This window comes from Coloeus monedula (genome assembly GCF_965178545.1).
Source record: "Coloeus monedula genome assembly, chromosome: Z".
NCBI classification, from domain to species: domain Eukaryota; kingdom Metazoa; phylum Chordata; class Aves; order Passeriformes; family Corvidae; genus Coloeus; species Coloeus monedula.
This window is the reverse complement of record NC_138822.1, coordinates 84,596,008-84,615,956: the sequence shown is the minus strand read 5'-3', so window position 1 is coordinate 84,615,956 and position 19,949 is coordinate 84,596,008. Positions and strand designations below refer to the sequence as shown.

The 19,949-nt window shown below is 51.3% G+C and overlaps 1 protein-coding gene across 13 annotated transcripts in view; it reads left to right on the top strand.

Moving 5' to 3' along the window:
• TCF4 (transcription factor 4) overlaps positions 1-19,949 on the top strand; it is a 166,562-nt gene that overhangs the window by 71,655 nt on the left and 74,958 nt on the right. For 9 of the 13 annotated variants that reach the window (XM_082302048.1, XM_082302054.1, XM_082302056.1 and 6 more), the window contains 2 exons: positions 9,604-9,730; positions 10,867-10,916. In XM_082302048.1, coding sequence (XP_082158174.1) covers positions 9,604-9,730; positions 10,867-10,916 — 177 coding nt within the window. The remainder of the gene's footprint in view (positions 1-9,603; positions 9,731-10,866; positions 10,917-19,949) is intronic. The other 4 variants (XM_082302055.1, XM_082302049.1, XM_082302052.1 and 1 more) reach the window with 2 other exon arrangements.

The following is a 19,949-nucleotide window of genomic DNA, read 5'->3' as shown; positions in this document are numbered from 1 at the left end:
CCCAGCTCATCCCGCTTTCCTCCCGCCTGCCTTCGGGACCGGATCAACGCCCCAAAAAAATCCGGCGGGGAAAAGAGAATTCCCTGTTTCCCGAGGGATTTTTCCCTGATGCGTGCCTTTGGATTTCGGGTTGCAGGCCCTTGAATGGGGCTCGATTTTAGCAGGGCAGTGCAGCATTTCCGTGGCACCTGTTCCCAGAACAAAGGGAGGGAGAATATCCCGCGTTTTGTGCGGAGCCTCCTCCATCCCAGGCGGGCACGGAAGTGAGCTCCACATAATTTTCCTCTAAACAGCGAAAGCCGAGCTCTGCGGCAGGAACGGCATTTGGCTTTTCCAGGAGGGATAATTTCATTCCCATCTGGATGGGTTTTGTGCATCTTCTCCCTCTCCAGCTCTAATTCTTTGTCTCGTTATTCCCGCTTTGGAGGCAGGAAAATGGGAAGGATGTGGGAACACGCCTAAACATCCAAAATGTTGGCGTTCCTGGCTCCGTGAGGAGAACCCTGGGTTTTCAGGCTTTTGTTGTAGTGCTGGTGTTTGGAATTTTGGGAATTGTTTTGAGCTCCAATCCTGAACTGGTTTTATCTCTGCGGACAAAGGCCCTTGGAAACCTCCTCCTTTTCCTGAGGAATGCGAGCTCTGATCCCGACTAATTCCCGACGCTCCGGAGCTGGGAGCGGGGAGCCTTTGGGAAGGTTTTCCCTGTCCTTGGAACCGAGTGGGAATAGGAAGGAGTTGGGATAAGTGCGGATTTATTTGTATCCTGGTTTCCCTCGCCGGCTGCAGAATTCCCAGTCCAGCGGGAAGATGCGACGGGCGGCCCAGGCCTCTCCCAAAATAACCCCTTGACCTTGATCCCTGTGTTCCCACGGTGAGCGCAATGGGGGATTTTCCTTTGCCGTGGAAAGCTCCGCAGCTTTTTCCAGAGGAAAAAGTTGGGATGAGGAAGCCGAGGCTCCGGAGGGCGCGCGGCCGCTTTCCTTCCCTCTCCTCTCCTCTCGGAGACTCGGGAAGCGCCGGGCTCGGGCTGCTTCCAGAGGAGCCGCGTTTCGGGATGCATCCCAAGGCTCCCAGCCTTCCCAACATATGGAAGGGCCCGGCCCAGACCCGGCAGCTCTGGCTCTAGGCTGCAGCCCAGGCGTGAGACAAACGCGCGGCTGCAGAGAATTCCCGAGCCCAACGCCGCTCCCTTCCCTGGAATTCCCTCCGTCTGCGGGGAATATTCGCGCCGCACCGACAGCCCTGCCGGCCATTCCCGAAAATCCGCTTTGGTTCCAGGCAATAGTCACAGTAAACCAGGATTTATTGTGGAATGATCCAGAGCATTCCCTAAATCCCACTGGTTTCCCGATAGTCACAGGAAGCCAAGATTCCTGCTGAAGTGATCCCGAACACTCCCTAAATTCCTGCTCTTTTCGGAGAATCATCACAATATTCCCTTGGGAATATTCCCCAAAATCCCATTGATTCCCAAGGATATTCACAGGAAACCCTGGGAAATATTCCCTTGTGGAAATGCTCTAAAATATTCCCTAAAATCCCAAATATTCCCTAAAATCCCATTGATTCCCAAGGATATTCACAGGAAACCTTGGGAAATATTCCCTTGTGAAATGCTCCAAAATATTCCCTAAAATCCCAAATATTCCCTAAAATCCCATTGATTCCCAAGGATATTCACAGGAAACCCTGGGAAATATTCCCTTGTGAAATGCTCCAAAATATTCCCTAAAATCCCAAATATTCCCTAAAATCCCGTTGATTCCCAAGGATATTCACAGGAAACCTTGGGAAATATTCCCTTGTGAAATGCTCCAAAATATTCCCTAAAATCCCAAATATTCCCTAAAATCCCATTGATTCCCAAGGATATTCACAGGAAACCCTGGGAAATATTCCCTTGTGAAATGCTCCAAAATATTCCCTAAAATCCCAAATATTCCCTAAAATCCCATTGATTCCCAAGGATATTCACAGGAAACTCTGGGAAATATTCCCTTGTGAAATGCTCCAAAATATTCCCTAAAATCCCAAATATTCCCTAAAATCCCATTGATTCCCAAGGATATTCACAGGAAACCTTGGGAAATATTCCCTTGTGAAATGCTCCAAAATATTCCCTAAAATCCCAAATATTCCCTAAAATCCCATTGATTCCCAAGGATATTCACAGGAAACCCTGGGAAATATTCCCTAAAATCCCATTGATTCCCAAGGATATTCACAGGAAACCCTGGGAAATATTCCCTAAAATCCCATTGATTCCCAAGGATATTCACAGGAAACCCTGGGAAATATTCCCTTGTGAAATGCTCCAAAATATTCCCTAAAATCCCAAATATTCCCTAAAATCCCATTGATTCCCAAGGATATTCACAGGAAACCTTGGGAAATATTCCCTTGTGAAATGCTCCAAAATATTCCCTAAAATTCCAAATATTCCCTAAAATCCCATTGATTCCCAAGGATATTCACAGGAAACCTTGGGAAATACTCCCTTGTGAAATGCTCCAAAATATTCCCTAAAATTCCAAATATTCCCTAAAATCCCATTGCTTTCTGAGCATATTCACAGGAAACCCTGGGAAATATTCCCTTGTGGAAATGCTCTAAAATATTCCCTAAAATCCCAAATATTCCCTAAAATCCCATTGATTCCCAAGGATATTCACAGGAAACCCTGGGAAATATTCCCTAAAATCCCATTGATTCCCAAGGATATTCACAGGAAACCCTGGGAAATATTCCCTAAAATCCCATTGATTCCCAAGGATATTCACAGGAAACCTTGGGAAATATTCCCTTGTGAAATGCTCCAAAATATTCCCTAAAATCCCAAATATTCCCTAAAATCCCATTGATTCCCAAGGATATTCACAGGAAACCTTGGGAAATATTCCCTTGTGAAATGCTCCAAAATATTCCCTAAAATCCCAAATATTCCCTAAAATCCCATTGATTCCCAAGGATATTCACAGGAAACCTTGGGAAATATTCCCTTGTGGAAATGCTCCAAAATATTCCCTAAAATTCCAAATATTCCCTAAAATCCCGTTGATTCCCAAGGATATTCGCAGGAAGCCCTGGGAGATATTCCCTTGTGGAAATGCTCCAAAATATTCCCTAAAATCCCAAATATTCCCTAAAATCCCATTGATTCCCAAGGATATTCACAGGAAACCTTGGGAAATATTCCCTTGTGAAATGCTCCAAAATATTCCCTAAAATCCCAAATATTCCCTAAAATCCCATTGATTCCCAAGGATATTCACAGGAAACCTTGGGAAATATTCCCTTGTGAAATGCTCCAAAATATTCCCTAAAATCCCAAATATTCCCTAAAATCCCATTGATTCCCAAGGATATTCACAGGAAACCCTGGGAAATATTCCCTTGTGAAATGCTCCAAAATATTCCCTAAAATCCCAAATATTCCCTAAAATCCCATTGCTTTCTGAGCATATTCACAGGAAACCTTGGGAAATATTCCCTTGTGGAAATGCTCCAAAATATTCCCTAAAATCCCAAATATTCTCTAAAATCCCACTGATTTCCAAGGATGTTCCACTCTTAGCTGGGAAATGCTCCCAGACATTCCCTAAAATTCAGTTCTCCGGGACATTCCCAACATCCCTGGCAGTTCTGGCCTCTCTTCCTTCCTCATTCCCAATTATCCTGCAGTATCCCATCGATTCATTCCCAAGCTTTTCCGCCGCTGCAGGTGTTGTTTACCAGCGGAGCCGGTGGATATTGTCCGTGAAAGCACGGATAGCGGGAAAGCGGCACCGGGGGGATTGTGGGAGCGGGATGGGAGGATGGAGAGGGTGTGGGATGAGATGTGGGATGAGATGTGGGATGAGATGTGGGATGAGGGCTGTGGGATGAGTGCTCGGGCTTGGGCACCAGGAGCTGTTCCATGGGCAGGGTTTGTGGCCATCGGAGCGCCCATCCCGAGCGCTGGGGATGGATCCCGGCTCTGCCCAGGGATGGATCCCGGTTCAGTGCCCAGGGATGGATCCCGGCTCTCTCCAGGGATGGATCCCGGCTCAGTGCCCAGGGATGGATCCCGGCTCAGTGCCCAGGGATGGATCCCGGTTCAGTGCCCGGGGATGGATCCCAGCTTGGAGCCCAGGGATGGATCCCAGCTCGGTGCCCAGGGATGGATCCCGGTTCGGTGCCCAGGGATGGATCCCAGCTCGGTGCCCAGGGATGGATCCCGGCTCGGTGCCCAGGGATGGATCCCGGCTCTGCCCAGGGATGGATCCTGGCTCAGTGCCCAGGGATGGATCCCTGCTCGGTGTCCAGGGATGGATCCTGGCTCGGTGCCCAGGGATGGATCCCGGCTCTGCCCAGGGATGGATCCCGGCTCTCTCCAGGGATGGATCCCGGCTCAGTGCCCAGGGATGGATCCTGGCTCAGTGCCCAGGGATGGATCCCGGCTCGGTGTCCAGGGATGGATCCTGGCTCAGTGCCCAGGGATGGATCCCGGCTCGGTGTCCAGGGATGGATCCCGGCTCGGTGCCCAGGGATGGATCCCGGCTCAGTGCCCAGGGATGGATCCTGGCTCAGTGCCCAGGGATGGATCCCGGCTCTCTCCAGGGATGGATCCCGGCTCGGTGTCCAGGGATGGATCCTGGCTCAGTGCCCAGGGATGGATCCCGGCTCGGTGCCCAGGGATGGATCCCGGCTCGGTGCCCAGGGATGGATCCCGGCTCTCTCCAGGGATGGATCCCGGCTCGGTGCCCAGGGATGGATCCCGGCTCTGCCCAGGGATGGATCCCAGCTCGGTGCCCAGGGATGGATCCCGGTTCAGTGCCCGGGGATGGATCCCAGCTTGGAGCCCAGGGATGGATCCCAGCTTGGTGTCAAGGGATGGATCCCAGCTCGGTGCCCAGGGATGGATCCTGGCTCAGTGCCCAGGGATGGATCCCGGCTCAGTGCCCAGGGATGGATCCCAGCTCGGTGCCCAGGGATGGATCCCAGCTCGGTGCCCAGGGATGGATCCCGGTTCAGTGCCCGGGGATGGATCCCGGCTCAGTGCCCAGGGATGGATCCCGGCTCGGTGCCCAGGGATGGATCCCGGCTCAGTGTCCAGGGATGGATCCCAGCTCAGTGCCCAGGGATGGATCCCGGCTCGCTCCCCACGGCCTCGGGAGCGTTTTGCAATGCCGCCGGCTGGCGAGCAGCCAGCCATCCATCCATCCATCCATCCATCCATCCATCCATCCATCCGTCCGTCCGTCCATCCCGAGACGCTTTTCCCCGCGGGGAGCGCCGGAGTCGGGAATTTCGCAGCCCGCGCTGTGCCGGGCCGCTCGGGAAGGCGCCGGAGCGGCCCCGCTTCCCACGAGGAATTCTTTGGGCGCCGCGCGTTCCCAGTGCGCAGCGGGTTAAGCCGGGAACGGGGGCACAGCCATAATTGGCCTATTTAGGGCTCATTTGCATGTGAATGGGGCGGCAGCGAAGCAGCACTAAGGCTGTTGTGAGTGACACGGTGATTAGAATTTCGATTAGGGAAAACACATTCCCTCCTTTCCGAGGCCGCTAATTGCTCCGCTCGCCGAAAGTTGATTGCGAGGCGGCCCCGGAAAGTTGGGAATTCGGGGGGCAGCGCGCTGCGCCCGGGCTGCTGCGGGAAGTCGGGGCCGCGCCGGCCGCGGGTCGGTGCCGCGCCCCCGGAGCCCGCGGAGCGCACCCGGAGCGCACCCGGAGCCCGCGGAGCGCACCCGGAGCCCACCCGGAGCCCGCGGAGCGCACCCGGAGCCCACCCGGAGCCCGCGGAGCCCACCCGGAGCCCGCGGAGCGCACCCGGAGCCCGTCGAGCGCTCCCGGAGCCGCGCTCTCCGCCCTTCCCCGTCCGCGCCCGGCGTTCGTGCCGCGCTCCCTGCGGCTCCTCCGCCGCTGCCCGCGGATCCCACGGGCGGCCCCGGCGTTAGGGACGGCCCGGGCGGGCCCGGCTCGGCCGCAGCTCGGGGCCGGCCGGAGCGCTTTGGGTGCTGGGTGTCGTTTTGGGGTGGCTCCGCTGTGCGCGATGCGGCTCCGCGGCTTTTCTCCCCGGCCTCCGGTGGCTCGGTGTCCGTGACTCCGTGCGTTCCGTGTGCTGTAGGTCGGGTTTGCCATCCCCGGTGCCCTGTGGGCGTTGAGCACGGGCTGGACTCCGTGCGTTCCATGTGCCGCGCTTTGGAATTGGATATTGCATTCCTTGGATTGGCTGACTAGGTTGTGTGTTCGATCCTTCTTACCTGTGTAACACATCCTAGGTATTTAACACACTGCAGGTATTTAATGCATTCTATTTCATATATATATAAAGTACATTTTAGGTGTTTAATGCATTCTATTTTATATATATAACACATTATAGGCGTTTAGTACATTCTATTTAATATATATATAAAATACATGATAGGTGTTTAATACATTCTATTTAATACATATATAATACATTATAGGTGTTTAATACCTTCTATTTAATATATATACATTCTATTTAATATATAATACATTACAGGTGCTTAATGCACTCTGTTTAATATATATACAACACATTATAGGTGTTTAATACCTTCTATTTAATATATATACAACACATTATAGGTGTTTAATACCTTCTATTTAATATATATATAATACATTATAGGTGTTTAATACATTCTATTTAATATATATAACACATTATAGGTGTTTAAGACCTTCTATTTAATATATATACATTCTATTTAATACATAATATATAATACATTATAGGTGTTTAAGACCTTCTATTTAATATATATACATTCTACTTAATATATAATATATAATACATTATAGGCATTTAATACCTTCTATTTAATATATATAATACATTATAGGTGTTTAAGACATTCTATTTAGTATATATACATTCTATTTAATATATGATATATAGTACATAATACATGATAGGTGTTTAATACATTCTATTTAATATATATATATAAAATACATGGTAGGTGTTTAATGCATTCTATTTAATATATATAATACATGATAGGTGTTTAACACATTCTATTTAATATGTATAATACATTATAGGCATTTAATACCTTCTATTTAATATATATAATACATGATAGGTGTTTAACACATTCTGTTTAATATATATACATTCTGTACAATATATAATGCATAATAGGCATTTAATACCTTCTATTTAATATATAATGCATGATAGGTGTTTAATACATTCTATTTAATGTATAATACATAATACATGATAGGTGTTTAAGACCTTCTGTTTAATACATAACATGTAACACACGATCAGTATGTAACACATTGTATGTTCAATACATTGTATGTGCTATACATTGTGTATTCATGCCCCATCTGTGAGTACATTAGAGATAAAATACATTATCTATATCATGCACCATGGATATTTCATACGTTGTACATGAATCCATTCTAGATATTTAATACATTCTGTACATGGAAAAGATTATATTTAGCACATTATGTATGATACATTATCTATTTAAGATGTTGTAGATATAATACCTTACATATTAGTACATTGTAGATATTTAATACATTATGTATTAAATACATGATGGATAATAAATACATTCCAGGTAATGCACTGTATAGCTAATACATTAGAATATTTAATACATTATACAGAGTACATTTTATATTAATATATTATATATAATACACCAGTAATACATTATCTATAAGACATGCTATTGAACACATTTGATATTTAATCCATTATAGATATCTAATACATTATATATAGGCCATTATCTATTTAATACATTGCATATAAAATACATTAATACATGATCTATTTAATACATTATGTATAAAATTCACTATTTAATACATTGTCTATAATACCTTATCCATAGTCCAGCATGCATTTAATACATTATCTATATGATACACTACTTAATACATGATCTCTAACACAGTATCTGTTTAACACATTACCTATTTAATACATTGTCTATATGATACACTATTTAACACACTATAATACATTGTATTTCATACATTAGCTATTTAATACTTTATGGGTATCTAATATATTATCTGTAATGCATTATCCCTAGTACAGTATGCATTTAATGCATTACATGATACACTCTTTCATACATTCACACATTACCTATTTAATACATTATCTATATGATACACTATTCCATGCATTATCTCTAATACATTATACATAGAACAGGATGCATTTAATACATTATCTATATGATACACTATTCCATGCATTATCTCTAATACATTATACATAGAACAGGATGCATTTAATACATTATCTATATGATACACTATTCCATACGTTATCTCTAACACATTATTTAGTACATTATAGATACCTAATACATTATCCATAACACCTTACCCACAGTACAGTATGCAGCTGATACATTATCTATATGATACACTAACACCTTATCTGTAACACCTTACCCACAGTACAGTATGCAGCTGATACATTATCTATATGATACACTAACACCTTATCTCTAACACCTTACCCACAGTACAGTATGCATTTAATACATTATCTATACGATACACTAATACCTTATCTCTAACACCTTATCCATAGTACAGCATACATCTAATACATTATCTATATGATACACTAATACCTTATCTCTAACACCTTATCCATAGTACAGCATACATCTAATACATTATCTATATGATACACTATTTAATACCTTATCTATAACACCTTATCTCTAACCCCACAAGCAGTACAGTATGCATTCAATGCATTATCTATACGATACACTAATACCTTATCTCTAACACCTTATCCATAGTACAGCATACATCTAATACATTATCTATATGATACACTATTTAATACCTTATCTCTAATACCTTATCTATAACACCCTACAAGCAGTACAGTATGCATTCAATGCATTATCTATATGATACACTAATACCTTATCTCTAACACCTTATCTATAACACCCCACAAGCAGTACAGTATGCATTCAATACATTATCTATACGATACACTAATACCTTATCTATAACACCTTATCTCTAGCTCCACAAGCAGTACAGTATGCATTCAATGCATTATCCATATGAGCCGGTCTCCGTTTGCCGTATCACAGCTCTGCTTGCTGCACCTCACACCTCTTTCAGGCTTTAGATCCTCGTCCGTGCCTTTCCCATCCGCGTTACCGCGGCCGAAGCCCTGATGCGTTTCCTCCCCGCATCCTTTTCCCGAGGCAGCGGAGCCTCCTTCTCCCCAGGGAGGATTTTGGGGGGTTCGGCGGCCGGCATTTCACTGCTCGGAAATCCCAGCAGCACAATTCCCTCCGAGCGCCCCGGCAGAGCTCCCAAACTTTCCCGGGCGCCGCAATTCCCGGCGCTGGGAAGGAGCGCGGGATTCCTCCTTTTCCCGGCCTTTGGGCGCCGCTCCCTGAGTGGGAATTGCGGTGGTGTCTCCTTTAACGCGGCGCCAGGCGCTCGCCGCCTGCTCCGCGCTCCCGAGCGCTCATTCCCGGGTTATTTTTAGGGCTGGGAAGGAGCTAATGATGAGGGAAGTGCGGATTCGGGGCCGGCCTTGCCCACAGCTCTGTGTGTCTGTCCCCGCAGCAGAGCCTGCTCGGAGGGGACATGGAGCTGGCCACCCCCGGGGCGCTGTCCCCCAGCAAGCCGGGCTCCCAGTACTACCAGTACGCCGGCAGCGCCCGCCGGAGACCCCTGCACGGCTCCTCCATGGGTGAGTCATTCCCAGTTCCCATCCCTGCCGCCTTTATCCCGCTTCCCGTGCTCCCAGTACCCCAGAGACCCCTGCACGGCTTCCCCGTGGGTAGTCATTCCCTGTTCCCATCCCTTTATCCCACTCCCAGTGCTCCCAGTGCTCCCAGTACCCCAGAGACCCCTGCACGGCTCCCCCATGGGTAGTCATTCCCAGTTCCCATCCCTTTATCCCGCTCCCAGTGCTCCCAGTGCTCCCAGTACCCCAGAGACCCCTGCATGGCTCCCCTGTGGGTAGTCATTCCCAGTTCCCATCCCTTTATCCCACTCCCAGTGCTCCCAGTGCTCCCAGTGCTCCCAGTACCCCAGAGACCCCTGCACGGCTCCCCCGTGGGTAGTCATTCCCAGTTCCCATCCCTTTATCCTGCTCCCAGTGCTCCCAGTGCTCCCAGTGCTCCCAGTGCTCCCAGTACCCCAGAGACCCCTGCACGGCTTCCCCGTGGGTAGTCATTCCCTGTTCCCATCCCTTTATCCTGCTCCCAGTGCTCCCAGTGCTCCCAGTACCCCAGAGACCCCTGCACAGCTCCCCCGTGGGTAGTCATTCCCAGTTCCCATCCCTTTATCCCGCTTCCCGTGCTCCCAGTGCTCCCAGTACCCCAGAGACCCCTGCACGGCTCCCCCGTGGACAGTCATTCCCAGTTCCCATCCCTTTATCCTGCTCCCAGTGCTCCCAGTGCTCCCAGTGCTCCCAGTGCTCCCAGTGCTCCCAGTACGCCGGGGGCAGTGTCTGCCGGCGGCCCCTGCGCGGCTCCTCTGGGGCTGAGTGATTCCCTGTTTCCCCCCATCCCACCTCATCCTGCTGCAGGATGTTTGGGAAGCAGCACACGGAGCCCTCTCCTGGGCCGTTCCTCCGGGCTTATCCAGCCTTCCAGATTCCCTTTTTTTTCCCGAGCCTGCAGCACCAAATCCAAGTTTTAATTCCCCGAGTTCCACCAGAAATCACATCCCAACCCTTTATCCTTGGAATTCTTTATTCTCCAGTGTTACTCCTTTACTGCGGCGACATCCCTGTGGGCACAGGGAAAACCTTTGGGAAAAACCCCTTCCGTCCCACCCAAATCCCGATGTCTAATCCCCCTTTTTCTCCCTTCCTTCCAGAAGTTCAGACAAAGAAAGTTCGGAAAGTTCCTCCGGGTTTGCCCTCCTCCGTAAGTACCGCGGCTGCTCGGGAGCTTTGTTTGGGATCAGGGATGGCAGGAGCCCATTCCCAGGGGATGAGGCTCGGGAAAAGGTAAGGAACGTTGGGCTCCTTCGCGGGGCCGACCGACGGATCTGCGGCGGGAAGGACGGACCGGGAATTGCCGGGAATGGGCCGGCGTGCGGGAGGGCGGCTCCCGGATCCCAGCAGGATTCCGGCAGGGCCGGGGGTTCCGGCTGCCAAGCGCTGCCAGCCAGGTGTTGCCAGAGGCTCCTTAATGCCGCTGTTGCCCCCGAATTTTGGGAATATCGCCGATCCCTCCGTTTGGCGGGGATTCCAGGCACCGTCCGGCTCGTTTTTCCGTGTTTTCCTGGAATTCTCGTGGTTTTCCGTCAGGAGTTGCTGCCTTGCTTTGCTTCCGCGGGCTCCTTTGTTCCGTGGTCCAAATAACGATTCCGTTCATTTCATCTTTTGGACGAGTTCGTGCGTTCCTTGTGGGATTTTTCCCAAAAAAGCTGCGCTGAGGTGCTTGACATCCTTTCAAATCCATTAAAATCCGTGGAAAAGCGAGGCTGGGCAGGAAAACATCCGACATTTCGGTCGCTACGGCACCAAATTAGGGCGGAAAAGTGCATTTTGTTGGATTTGTGTAATTCCAGTTCTGTTTCTTTATCACTTTAGAAGTACGTTCAGCCTCATTTGCATATCATGTCGGTATCGATGGCTTCATTTGCATATCATTCTGATATCGATACCAGCCTCATTTGCATATCATGTTGATAGCGGTATCAAATCAACCCCTCGGGGGGGGGGGGGAATTTTCCCTTTCCTCCCGGAGAAATCCTTTTATTTGAGCTCCAGATCTGGTTATTAGCAGCAATTAATCACAGAAAATAGATAATTAATTAATATCAGAGGAGATAAAAATTAATCAAATGTATTGGACGGTGTTATCCCAAATCCAGGGAAATTTGCAGCTGGGAAACGGGAATCTGGAATCGAAACAATGACGAAGTTCTTGGAGTGGCTGGGCTAAATTCTTCTCGTTAATAACCGCTTTCTAATTAACAAAGTGTAATTAAAAAGGGGAAAATACACATCAGCATCCTCATTTAATCCCAGGGATTCATCAAACCCTGCTCCCATTAATCCCACATCTTTTTCCAGTGGCTAAAATCCGGGAATTCTCAAGGGAAAGCCCAAATAAATTAATAAGATTGATTGATTGATTGATTGATTAATTAATAGGAATTCTTTTCATTCAAAATGAAATCCCACCGTGTGTTTGGGATTTCTTTCCCTCAGTGCTTCGCCTTCAATGGGAACTCGAAATCCTTGGAATTATTTCGTCAGCCAATGGCACGGGAATTCCGGTATGGAAGCCGTTCCTGGGTACTCGAATGCCACGGAATTGGTTCTTGTAGGAATTCAGGGATGAAAATCCGGGTCCTGCCGGGTGCAGGAAGGCGTTCCCTGCTTCTGGTGGGAACTGGGACTTTAAGTGCAAATGGAGGGGGTTGGGGTGTTTGTTCTTCCTAGATGCTGGAATCACCTCTGGAACGTGGGATTTCGTTTGGAGACAGGAATGGACGGGCGTCCTCGGTGGACGGGCTGGGAATATTCCCGGGTTTCTGGGGAAAGGGGGATGTGGAGGGTGGGGTTTGTGCCGGGAGCACGGGGTGGAACGCGGCGGTTCTCGGGGACTCCTTCGGCGCTGGCTCGTGGCAATTCCAAGGATGAGCGGGAATAAACGAGCGCAGTAAACAATGGAAGCAACTGGCCGGAAAATCCGGAATTCCAGGTGGATTCGGGGAGGGATGCCAGGCCAGGATTCGCTGCAATCCCCGCGTGGGATCCCAAACTTGCTGTGGCTGTGTCCCTCAGCCCCCGGGCGGTTTTCCCGCTTTCCCGCTCTCCCTGGGAGCGCTCCGGGTGCTGGGACCGGCTTTATCCGGCGCATTCCCGGGAGGGAGGCGTGGGATCGCTGCTCCCGGATCCTCCAGCCCCAACTGCTCAGCGTTTTGGGGAGTGTTGCTCCATGCTGGTTCTGCTGGGAGCTTCCCGAGAGTCGTGGAAAGGATCCGCAGGGATCCAGCTCCCGGCCCTGCCAGGACAATCCCACAGTTCCCAAATCCCGCCGTGTGCTTCGTCCGGCTGCTGCTCCCTGAGCTCCGGTGCCGTGACCGCTTCCCCGGGAATCCTGCTCCAGAGCTGCCCTTTCCCTAAAATCCAGCCGAGGGAGGGCGCAGGGGGGGCGATCCCAGTCCTTGAGGAGCACTGGGATGGGGTGAAGTGTCCGTGGGACTTCCTGGGGACAGATCCAAGGAAAAGAGGGAAAACGGGAGGGAAAGCCTGGAGGCCCCTCCCAGTGGAGTCATTTTAAGGGAGATGAAAAGGTCTGGAAATTCCAGTTACAGCAATTTAGGGAATTTGAAGGCACGGGATGGCTGCAGCAAGGAAGAGCCCCTGGGAAGAGATGCGGATGCTCCAGTGGATGGGTGGGTTTTCCTGGGAAACTGACCCACTTTGGGATAGTGGAGTATTGTGGATTCCCAAGAAATCCGTCTGCCTGTAATCCCGGAGTTTTTGCGGCGAGGGATTAGTGGGATTTGGTTTAGCTGGGACAGAGACTCCCTCTTCAGCGCGCCATGGGAAGTGCACGAGCTTTCAGGAAGGACTTGCCCAAAAAATTCCTGCAGAATGCCAGCCGGGAGCTTCTCGGGAATGCTTTTAAGGAAGTTCTTGGAAATTTGGAGGGAAAGCAGCTCAGTGGGAATGGGGTTGGTTCCTTGGGATGAAAGAGGGGTCCAGGAAATCCCTTTGCTAGAAAGAAATATTAATTAAGTCCAATTAAGAACGCTTGCAATCCATAGGAATCCCATCCCCAGTTTTCCATGATTTATTGCTCTGGTTCTTGATAATCCCATTTTCCTTCGGGAATTACGCTGAGTTTCCCGAGTGGAGAACCCCGTGCTTCATGAAGGATATTAATTCCTACCTCGGCTCAGGCTTTTCCCATGGATTTGGGATAGGACGGCTCCTGATTGACTGGATCCCAATCAATGGATTCCTTGAAGGGTTCCTTCCCTTTCAGGACGGATCGGACATGCTGGGATCAGGGTGGGAGAGCGGGATGCTGAGGAAGGAATTTCCCTGGAACAGAGAAGCCCTTCCCAGTATCCCACCCATCCCTGCTCTTTCCCAGTGGGAAGCCATTCCCTGTGTCCCGCCCCTCCCCAGCTCTCCTGGAGCCCCTTCAGGCTCTGGAGAAGGCTCCGAGGTCTCCCCGCAGCCAGCGGGGCTTTGCTCATTTGGGAATTTTGGGGAAGGTTTGCAGGAACGGGAGCAGAGCTGGGAACGGGACTGGGAGAGGGCCTGGAAGCGGGAGCCACACCGGGAGTGGGAGCTGACCCGGGATGAGGATTAGGAGCAGGAGCAGAACTGGAATTAGGACCAGGATTAGCACCAGGAGCAGGATGGGAGTTGGAAGCAGGAGCAGAACTGGGATTCAGACTGGGATTAGGACCAGGAACAGAACTAGGATTAGAAGCAGGATTAGGGGCAGGAGCAGGATGGGAACTGGAGCAGCTCCCATTCCCCCTCCCCATCCCATTCCCTCTCCATCCCATTCCCCCTCCCCATCCCATTCCCCCTCTCCATCCCATTCCCTCTCCATCCCATTCCCCCTCCCCATCCCATTCCCCCTCTCCATCCCATCCCCTCTCCATCCCATTCCCCCTCTCCATCCCATCCCCTCCCCATCCCATTCCCCCTCTCCATCCCATCCCCTCTCCATCCCATTCCCCCTCTCCATCCCATTCTCTCTCCATCCCATTCCCTCTCCATCCCATTCCCCCTCCCCATCCCATTCCCCCTCTCCATCCCATTCCCCCTCTCCATCCCATCCCCTCTCCATCCCATTCCCTCTCCATCCCATTCTCCCTCTCCATCCCATTCCCTCTCCATCCCATTCTCTCTCCATCCCATTCCCTCTCCATCCCATTCCCCCTCCCCATCCCATTCTCTCTCCATCCCATTCCCTCTCCATCCCATTCCCCCTCTCCATCCCATTCTCTCTCCATCCCATTCCCTCTCCATCCCATTCCCCCTCCCCATCCCATTCTCTCTCCATCCCATCCCCTCTCCATCCCATTCCCCCTCTCCATCCCATTCCCTCTCCATCCCATTCCCTCTCCATCCCATCCCCTCTCCATCCCATTCCCCCTCCCCATCCCATTCCCTCTCCATCCCATCCCCTCCCCATCCCATTCCCCCTCTCCATCCCGTTCCCAGCTGCCGGAGCGTCTCTGCCCCAATTCCCGGTGCGTTTTCCCGGTGCTCTCCCGAGCCCCTCCGGCACGGGCGGCCTTTCCCGGTTCATTTGGGATTCTGCGGAGGGTGTTTTTGCGGGAAGCACGCGCTTCCCTCGCTGACCCCGGAGCATCTGTTAGGATTATTTTTTTTCGAGTCCTCCCTTGGCATTGGGGAAGTGTGAACGGCGCCGGGATGTGCCGGATGCTATTTCGGGATATTTATGATCACCTCTTGCTTCCTCGGGGGAAAGTGTGCCGGGAGTTTTTTCTTCCCGAGCAGCCAGGGAAGCGCTGGGATGAGGAAACAGATTGCCTCCAACATGTGCTTCCTGTGACAGTAAAAAGAACAAATCCCGTGGAACGCGGGATAATTTATTCGGGAACGGCGATGCTTCAGGCCCGGCCTACCCAAAAATCCGGAATCGCTTCCGAAATTCCATTTAAATCCCAACAGCTGGGCCCCTTGCTGTTGGTTTTCCCTTTGGCTCCCCGCTTTTCCCACTGCAATCGGGCAAATCGGAGCAGTGGATGCTCTTTCCCGGTCCTCGAAGCGCTCGGAATCCAGGAATCACGAAGGAGTTCCTCTCCGGAGGGATCCTGGAATCACGGCATGGAATCGCAGCCTCCCAGGACGGTTTGGGTCGGAAGGGATTTCAAAGATCCTCCTGGGGGCAGGGACACCTTCTGCTATCCCGGGGTGCTCCAGGCCCCGTCCGGCCTGGCCCTGGGCACTTGCCACGGGCAATCCCACACGGATTGCGGGATAGCGCTGCTCCGGAGGGAGCCTGAGGCCCCATTCCCTTCCGCGCTGCCCGGCTGCATTCCAGCCCGGCTCGGGGCTCCTGGGAGCTTCCCAAGGCTCTCCCAGCTCGCTCCCGGCTTCCCGGGATCAGCCTCAGAGCCGTGTGGGGACGGAAGTGACTTATCCATGGAAATGGGGCTGACAGGGATCTTGGCAACATCCCGAATTATTTGCCTTCCCTGCTGGGGGTGGGAGCTGGGGCGATATTCCCGGAGAAATGGCTGCTTCCATTGGCACGGCTGTTCTGCTGGGAAGCGCAGCTGGGAGGGAATGAAAGGCACTTTGTGGCCGCCCTCAGCCCTTGGATTTTCCCACCTTTCCAGAAGATTCCCTAAACACTGGAGCCGCTCGGGTGCCGGCAGAGGGGGGGGAGGTTGCATCCCTGCCATTCCAGGGGGGCGGAAGGGAGTTCAGAGAGCCTTGGGATGGGCACAGAGCCGTTCCCAAAAGGAGCACAATCCCTCAAAAATGACCAGGCGGGTTTCGGTTGCCGGCTCCGGAATGCAGCCGGTCGGATAATGAGTGCACATCTCCCAAGACTTCCCGAGATTCTGGTCTCATTCCCAATTTTCCCATTCCCTCGCCATGAAAGGGAATATTTCGGAGCCGTCTCCGTTGCAACAGGTTCCCAAAGATTTCCCGGAATCCGCAGGTTTCCCCCCAAAACTTCCCGTTTTGCTCCCGTTTGGAATGTTCTGTTTGTGCAAAAATTTGGAGAATCACCATAAGGGCTTCTTTGCATTTTTAATTTAGTAACTAACATATGAATACATTTGCATATTAATGAGTTGCAGATTAAATCATGCATACATAATTGCCTCCTTACTGTGTTTAATGTTTGTCAAAATCTCCAGCCCGGGTTTGATGGATGGTGGATGAAAGATTCCAATTTGAGCTACCCTTGGAAGCGGCGGCGCCGTTCCGAGGAGCGGGAATTCTCCCCGGCCATCCCGGATCCCGCGGAAAACCAAAAATATCCCAGGAAAAGGGGTGCCTGTCCCTCTTCCCGGGGTTTTTTTTTGCCTTCCGCCGAGCGCTTTCCTATTCATAATCATTAATGCATCTCCTAATTATGCAGCATATGTCTGTTAACCCCTTCCCCGCCGCGCCGCCCTCCGCCGGGAAGCGGCCCGGAGCTCTTCCCCCCTCCCACACCACCCGGCCCTCGGCTTCTGCTCCACGTTTCGGGAATGGTTTTTGGGAAGAGCCGCTCCGGGAAGCCGGGCCGTTGCGAAGGCAGAGGGAATTGCTCCCGACAAGCAGGCCGGGAACGCCGCGTGCCCTGCGGTGCCGCGTGTCCCGGCATCCTCCCGGGGCCCTTCCAGCCTGGAAGCAGCTCCTGGACACCGCTCCCGGCAGAAAACCGGGATTTTGGCCGGGTTGCTGGGATTCCGCGGAGTTCCGGAAGCGCCTCTTGGTTTGGGCCATGGCTGTGAGGGCCTGAAATTGCTGCTTTTAATGGCAGGTGGATTTTGATGGGATTGGGGATTTTCTGGAGCTCCCAAAGGACAGGGAATGCTCCTGGAAAATCCCAGGAAGTGGCTGGGCTGGATTTATCGGGAGATCTCCTTCCGTCCTCGGTATGGACGGAAAGAACCCGCGTGGAATCGTGGAGTCCTTTAGGATGCGAGGCCTTTCCAGACCAATCCGTGTCCCCAGGTGCCACATCCACAGGGCTTGAAATCCCTCTGGGAATGGGGGCGGCCTTTCCCGACTACCCTGGCGGGATTGGGTTCATCCCAGTGGGATTGGCTTTTCCTGAAGGCCGGAATAGCGAATCGTTCTCCGGCAGCCTCCGATCCGTGGCACAGCATCGACACCGAGGACTCGGATGCTTCCAGAGTGGGAATCTCCCGATCCATAAGCAACCCCCCGTGCCCTGGGAACGTGTATGAAGAGAGCCTTAAATGCGTTTCCCGTCCTTTCCCATCGGGAATGTTCCAGGAGAATTGCTGGCTCTGGCTGGGCGAAGCCTTGGCTTGGTTTCTGGAGCTGGAGCTTCCATACACTGAGCCAGCGCCTCTCCCAAAATTTAGGGAATGTTGGGGTGGGTTGATCCTGCCTCGCCATTCCCATTCCCATTTCCAGATAGAAGAGATGAAGGAGAGGAATTGGGAAGTGGCAGAGAAGTTGGGAAAGGCTGCTGGGGACAGCTCTGCCTGGGATTCCGGAATTCCTCCCATCTGGGCATTCCAAGCCCCGCAGCGGGGTTCGGAACAGCCCAAGGATGGCGTTATCCAAGGCCCCTGGACTTGGAGGAGTTCCGACATTTTCCTGTGAGCCGGGGGAATTCGGGGCTGGAATCTCGGCATCCATCGGGAGAGCCGAGCAAGGAGAGCGCTCGCAGCTCCCTGGGTGCTGCTCTTCCCAAAGTTTCCATCCTGGAATTCTTAGTGGGAAAGCAGGGATCCATTCCCTGTCCTCCTTCTCCTCCTCCCTCTTTTCCTTCTCCTCCATATCCAATCGAAACCTGGCATTGGGAAGAGGTGAGGGCGAGAATATTCCCGATGTAACTGACAGGAATTTTGGGAGTTCTGGCATTGAGAAGGGTTTTCCATCCCTTTCGGCCGGTTTTGGCACCCGTTGACCCGGAACCTTTGGGAATTCTTTGGATTCGCCATTCCAAACATGACCTTGTGAGCTCGACAGCCTCATCCTTCCAATCCCGGTTATCCCAGTGAGGAACCCTTCCAATCCCGGTTATCCCGGTGAGGAACCCTTCCAATCCCGGTTATCCCGGTGAGGAACCCTTCCAATCCCAGTTATCCCAGTGAGGAACCCTTCCAATCCCGGTTATCCCAGTGAGGAACCCTTCCAATCCCGGTTATCCCGATGAGGAATGGGACAAACCCTTCCAATCCCGGTTATCCCGGTGAGGAACCCTTCCAATCCCGGTTATCCCAGTGAGGAACCCTTCCAATCCCGGTTATCCCGGTGAGGAACCCTTCCAATCCCGGTTATCCCAGTGAGGAACCCTTCCAATCCTGGTCTTCCTGGTGAGGAACCCTTCCAATCCTGGTCTTCCTGGTGAGGAACCCTTCCAATCCCGGTTATCCCGGTGAGGAATGGGACAAACCCTTCCAATCCCAGTTATCCCAGTGAGGAACCCTTCCAATCCCGGTTATCCCAGTGAGGAATGAGACAAACCCTTCCAATCCCAGTTATCCCGATGAGGAATGGGACAAACCCTTCCAATCCCAGTTATCCCAGTGAGGAATGGGACAAACCCTTCCAATCCTGGTTATCCCAGTGAGGAACCCTTCCAATCCCAGTTATCCCAGTGAGGAACCCTTCCAATCCCAGTTATCCCAGTGAGGAATGGGACAAACCCTTCCAATCCCGGTTATCCCAATGAGGAATGGGACAAACCCTTCCAATCCCGATTATCCCAGTGAGGAACCCTTCCAATCCCGGTTATCCCAGTGAGGAACCCTTCCAATCCCGGTTATCCCAGTGAGGAATGGGACAAACCCTTCCAATCCCGGTTATCCCAGTGAGGAACCCTTCCAATCCCAGTTATCCCAGTGAGGAATGGGACAAACCCTTCCAGTCCCGGTTTTCCCACCCCAATGGAAGCTCCCGCCCATCCCGGTTTCCCCACGAGGGATCCCCGTGGGAAGCTGGGACCCCCCTGGGAGCTGCCGTCCCTTCGAGGGGAGCGGCTGGAGCCGATATTCCAAGGAATTCCTTGTTCCCCCTCCAGCTGCAGGGATTGGGTGGGATGGGGTGAAAATTCCCGGCTCGGTGATGGGAATCCGTCTTTATTTTCGGGATGTTTCACTGATGGATTGCTTGTAGGGCTCCTTCCGTGGGGCTGTGCTGGGAATTGCGCATGTTGGGGCTGGATCCCGGTTTTTCGGGATATTCCTCGGCGTTGCTGTTTCCGTAGCCGTATTTTCGGGATGTTCTGGTGTTTTGGGATACTTTA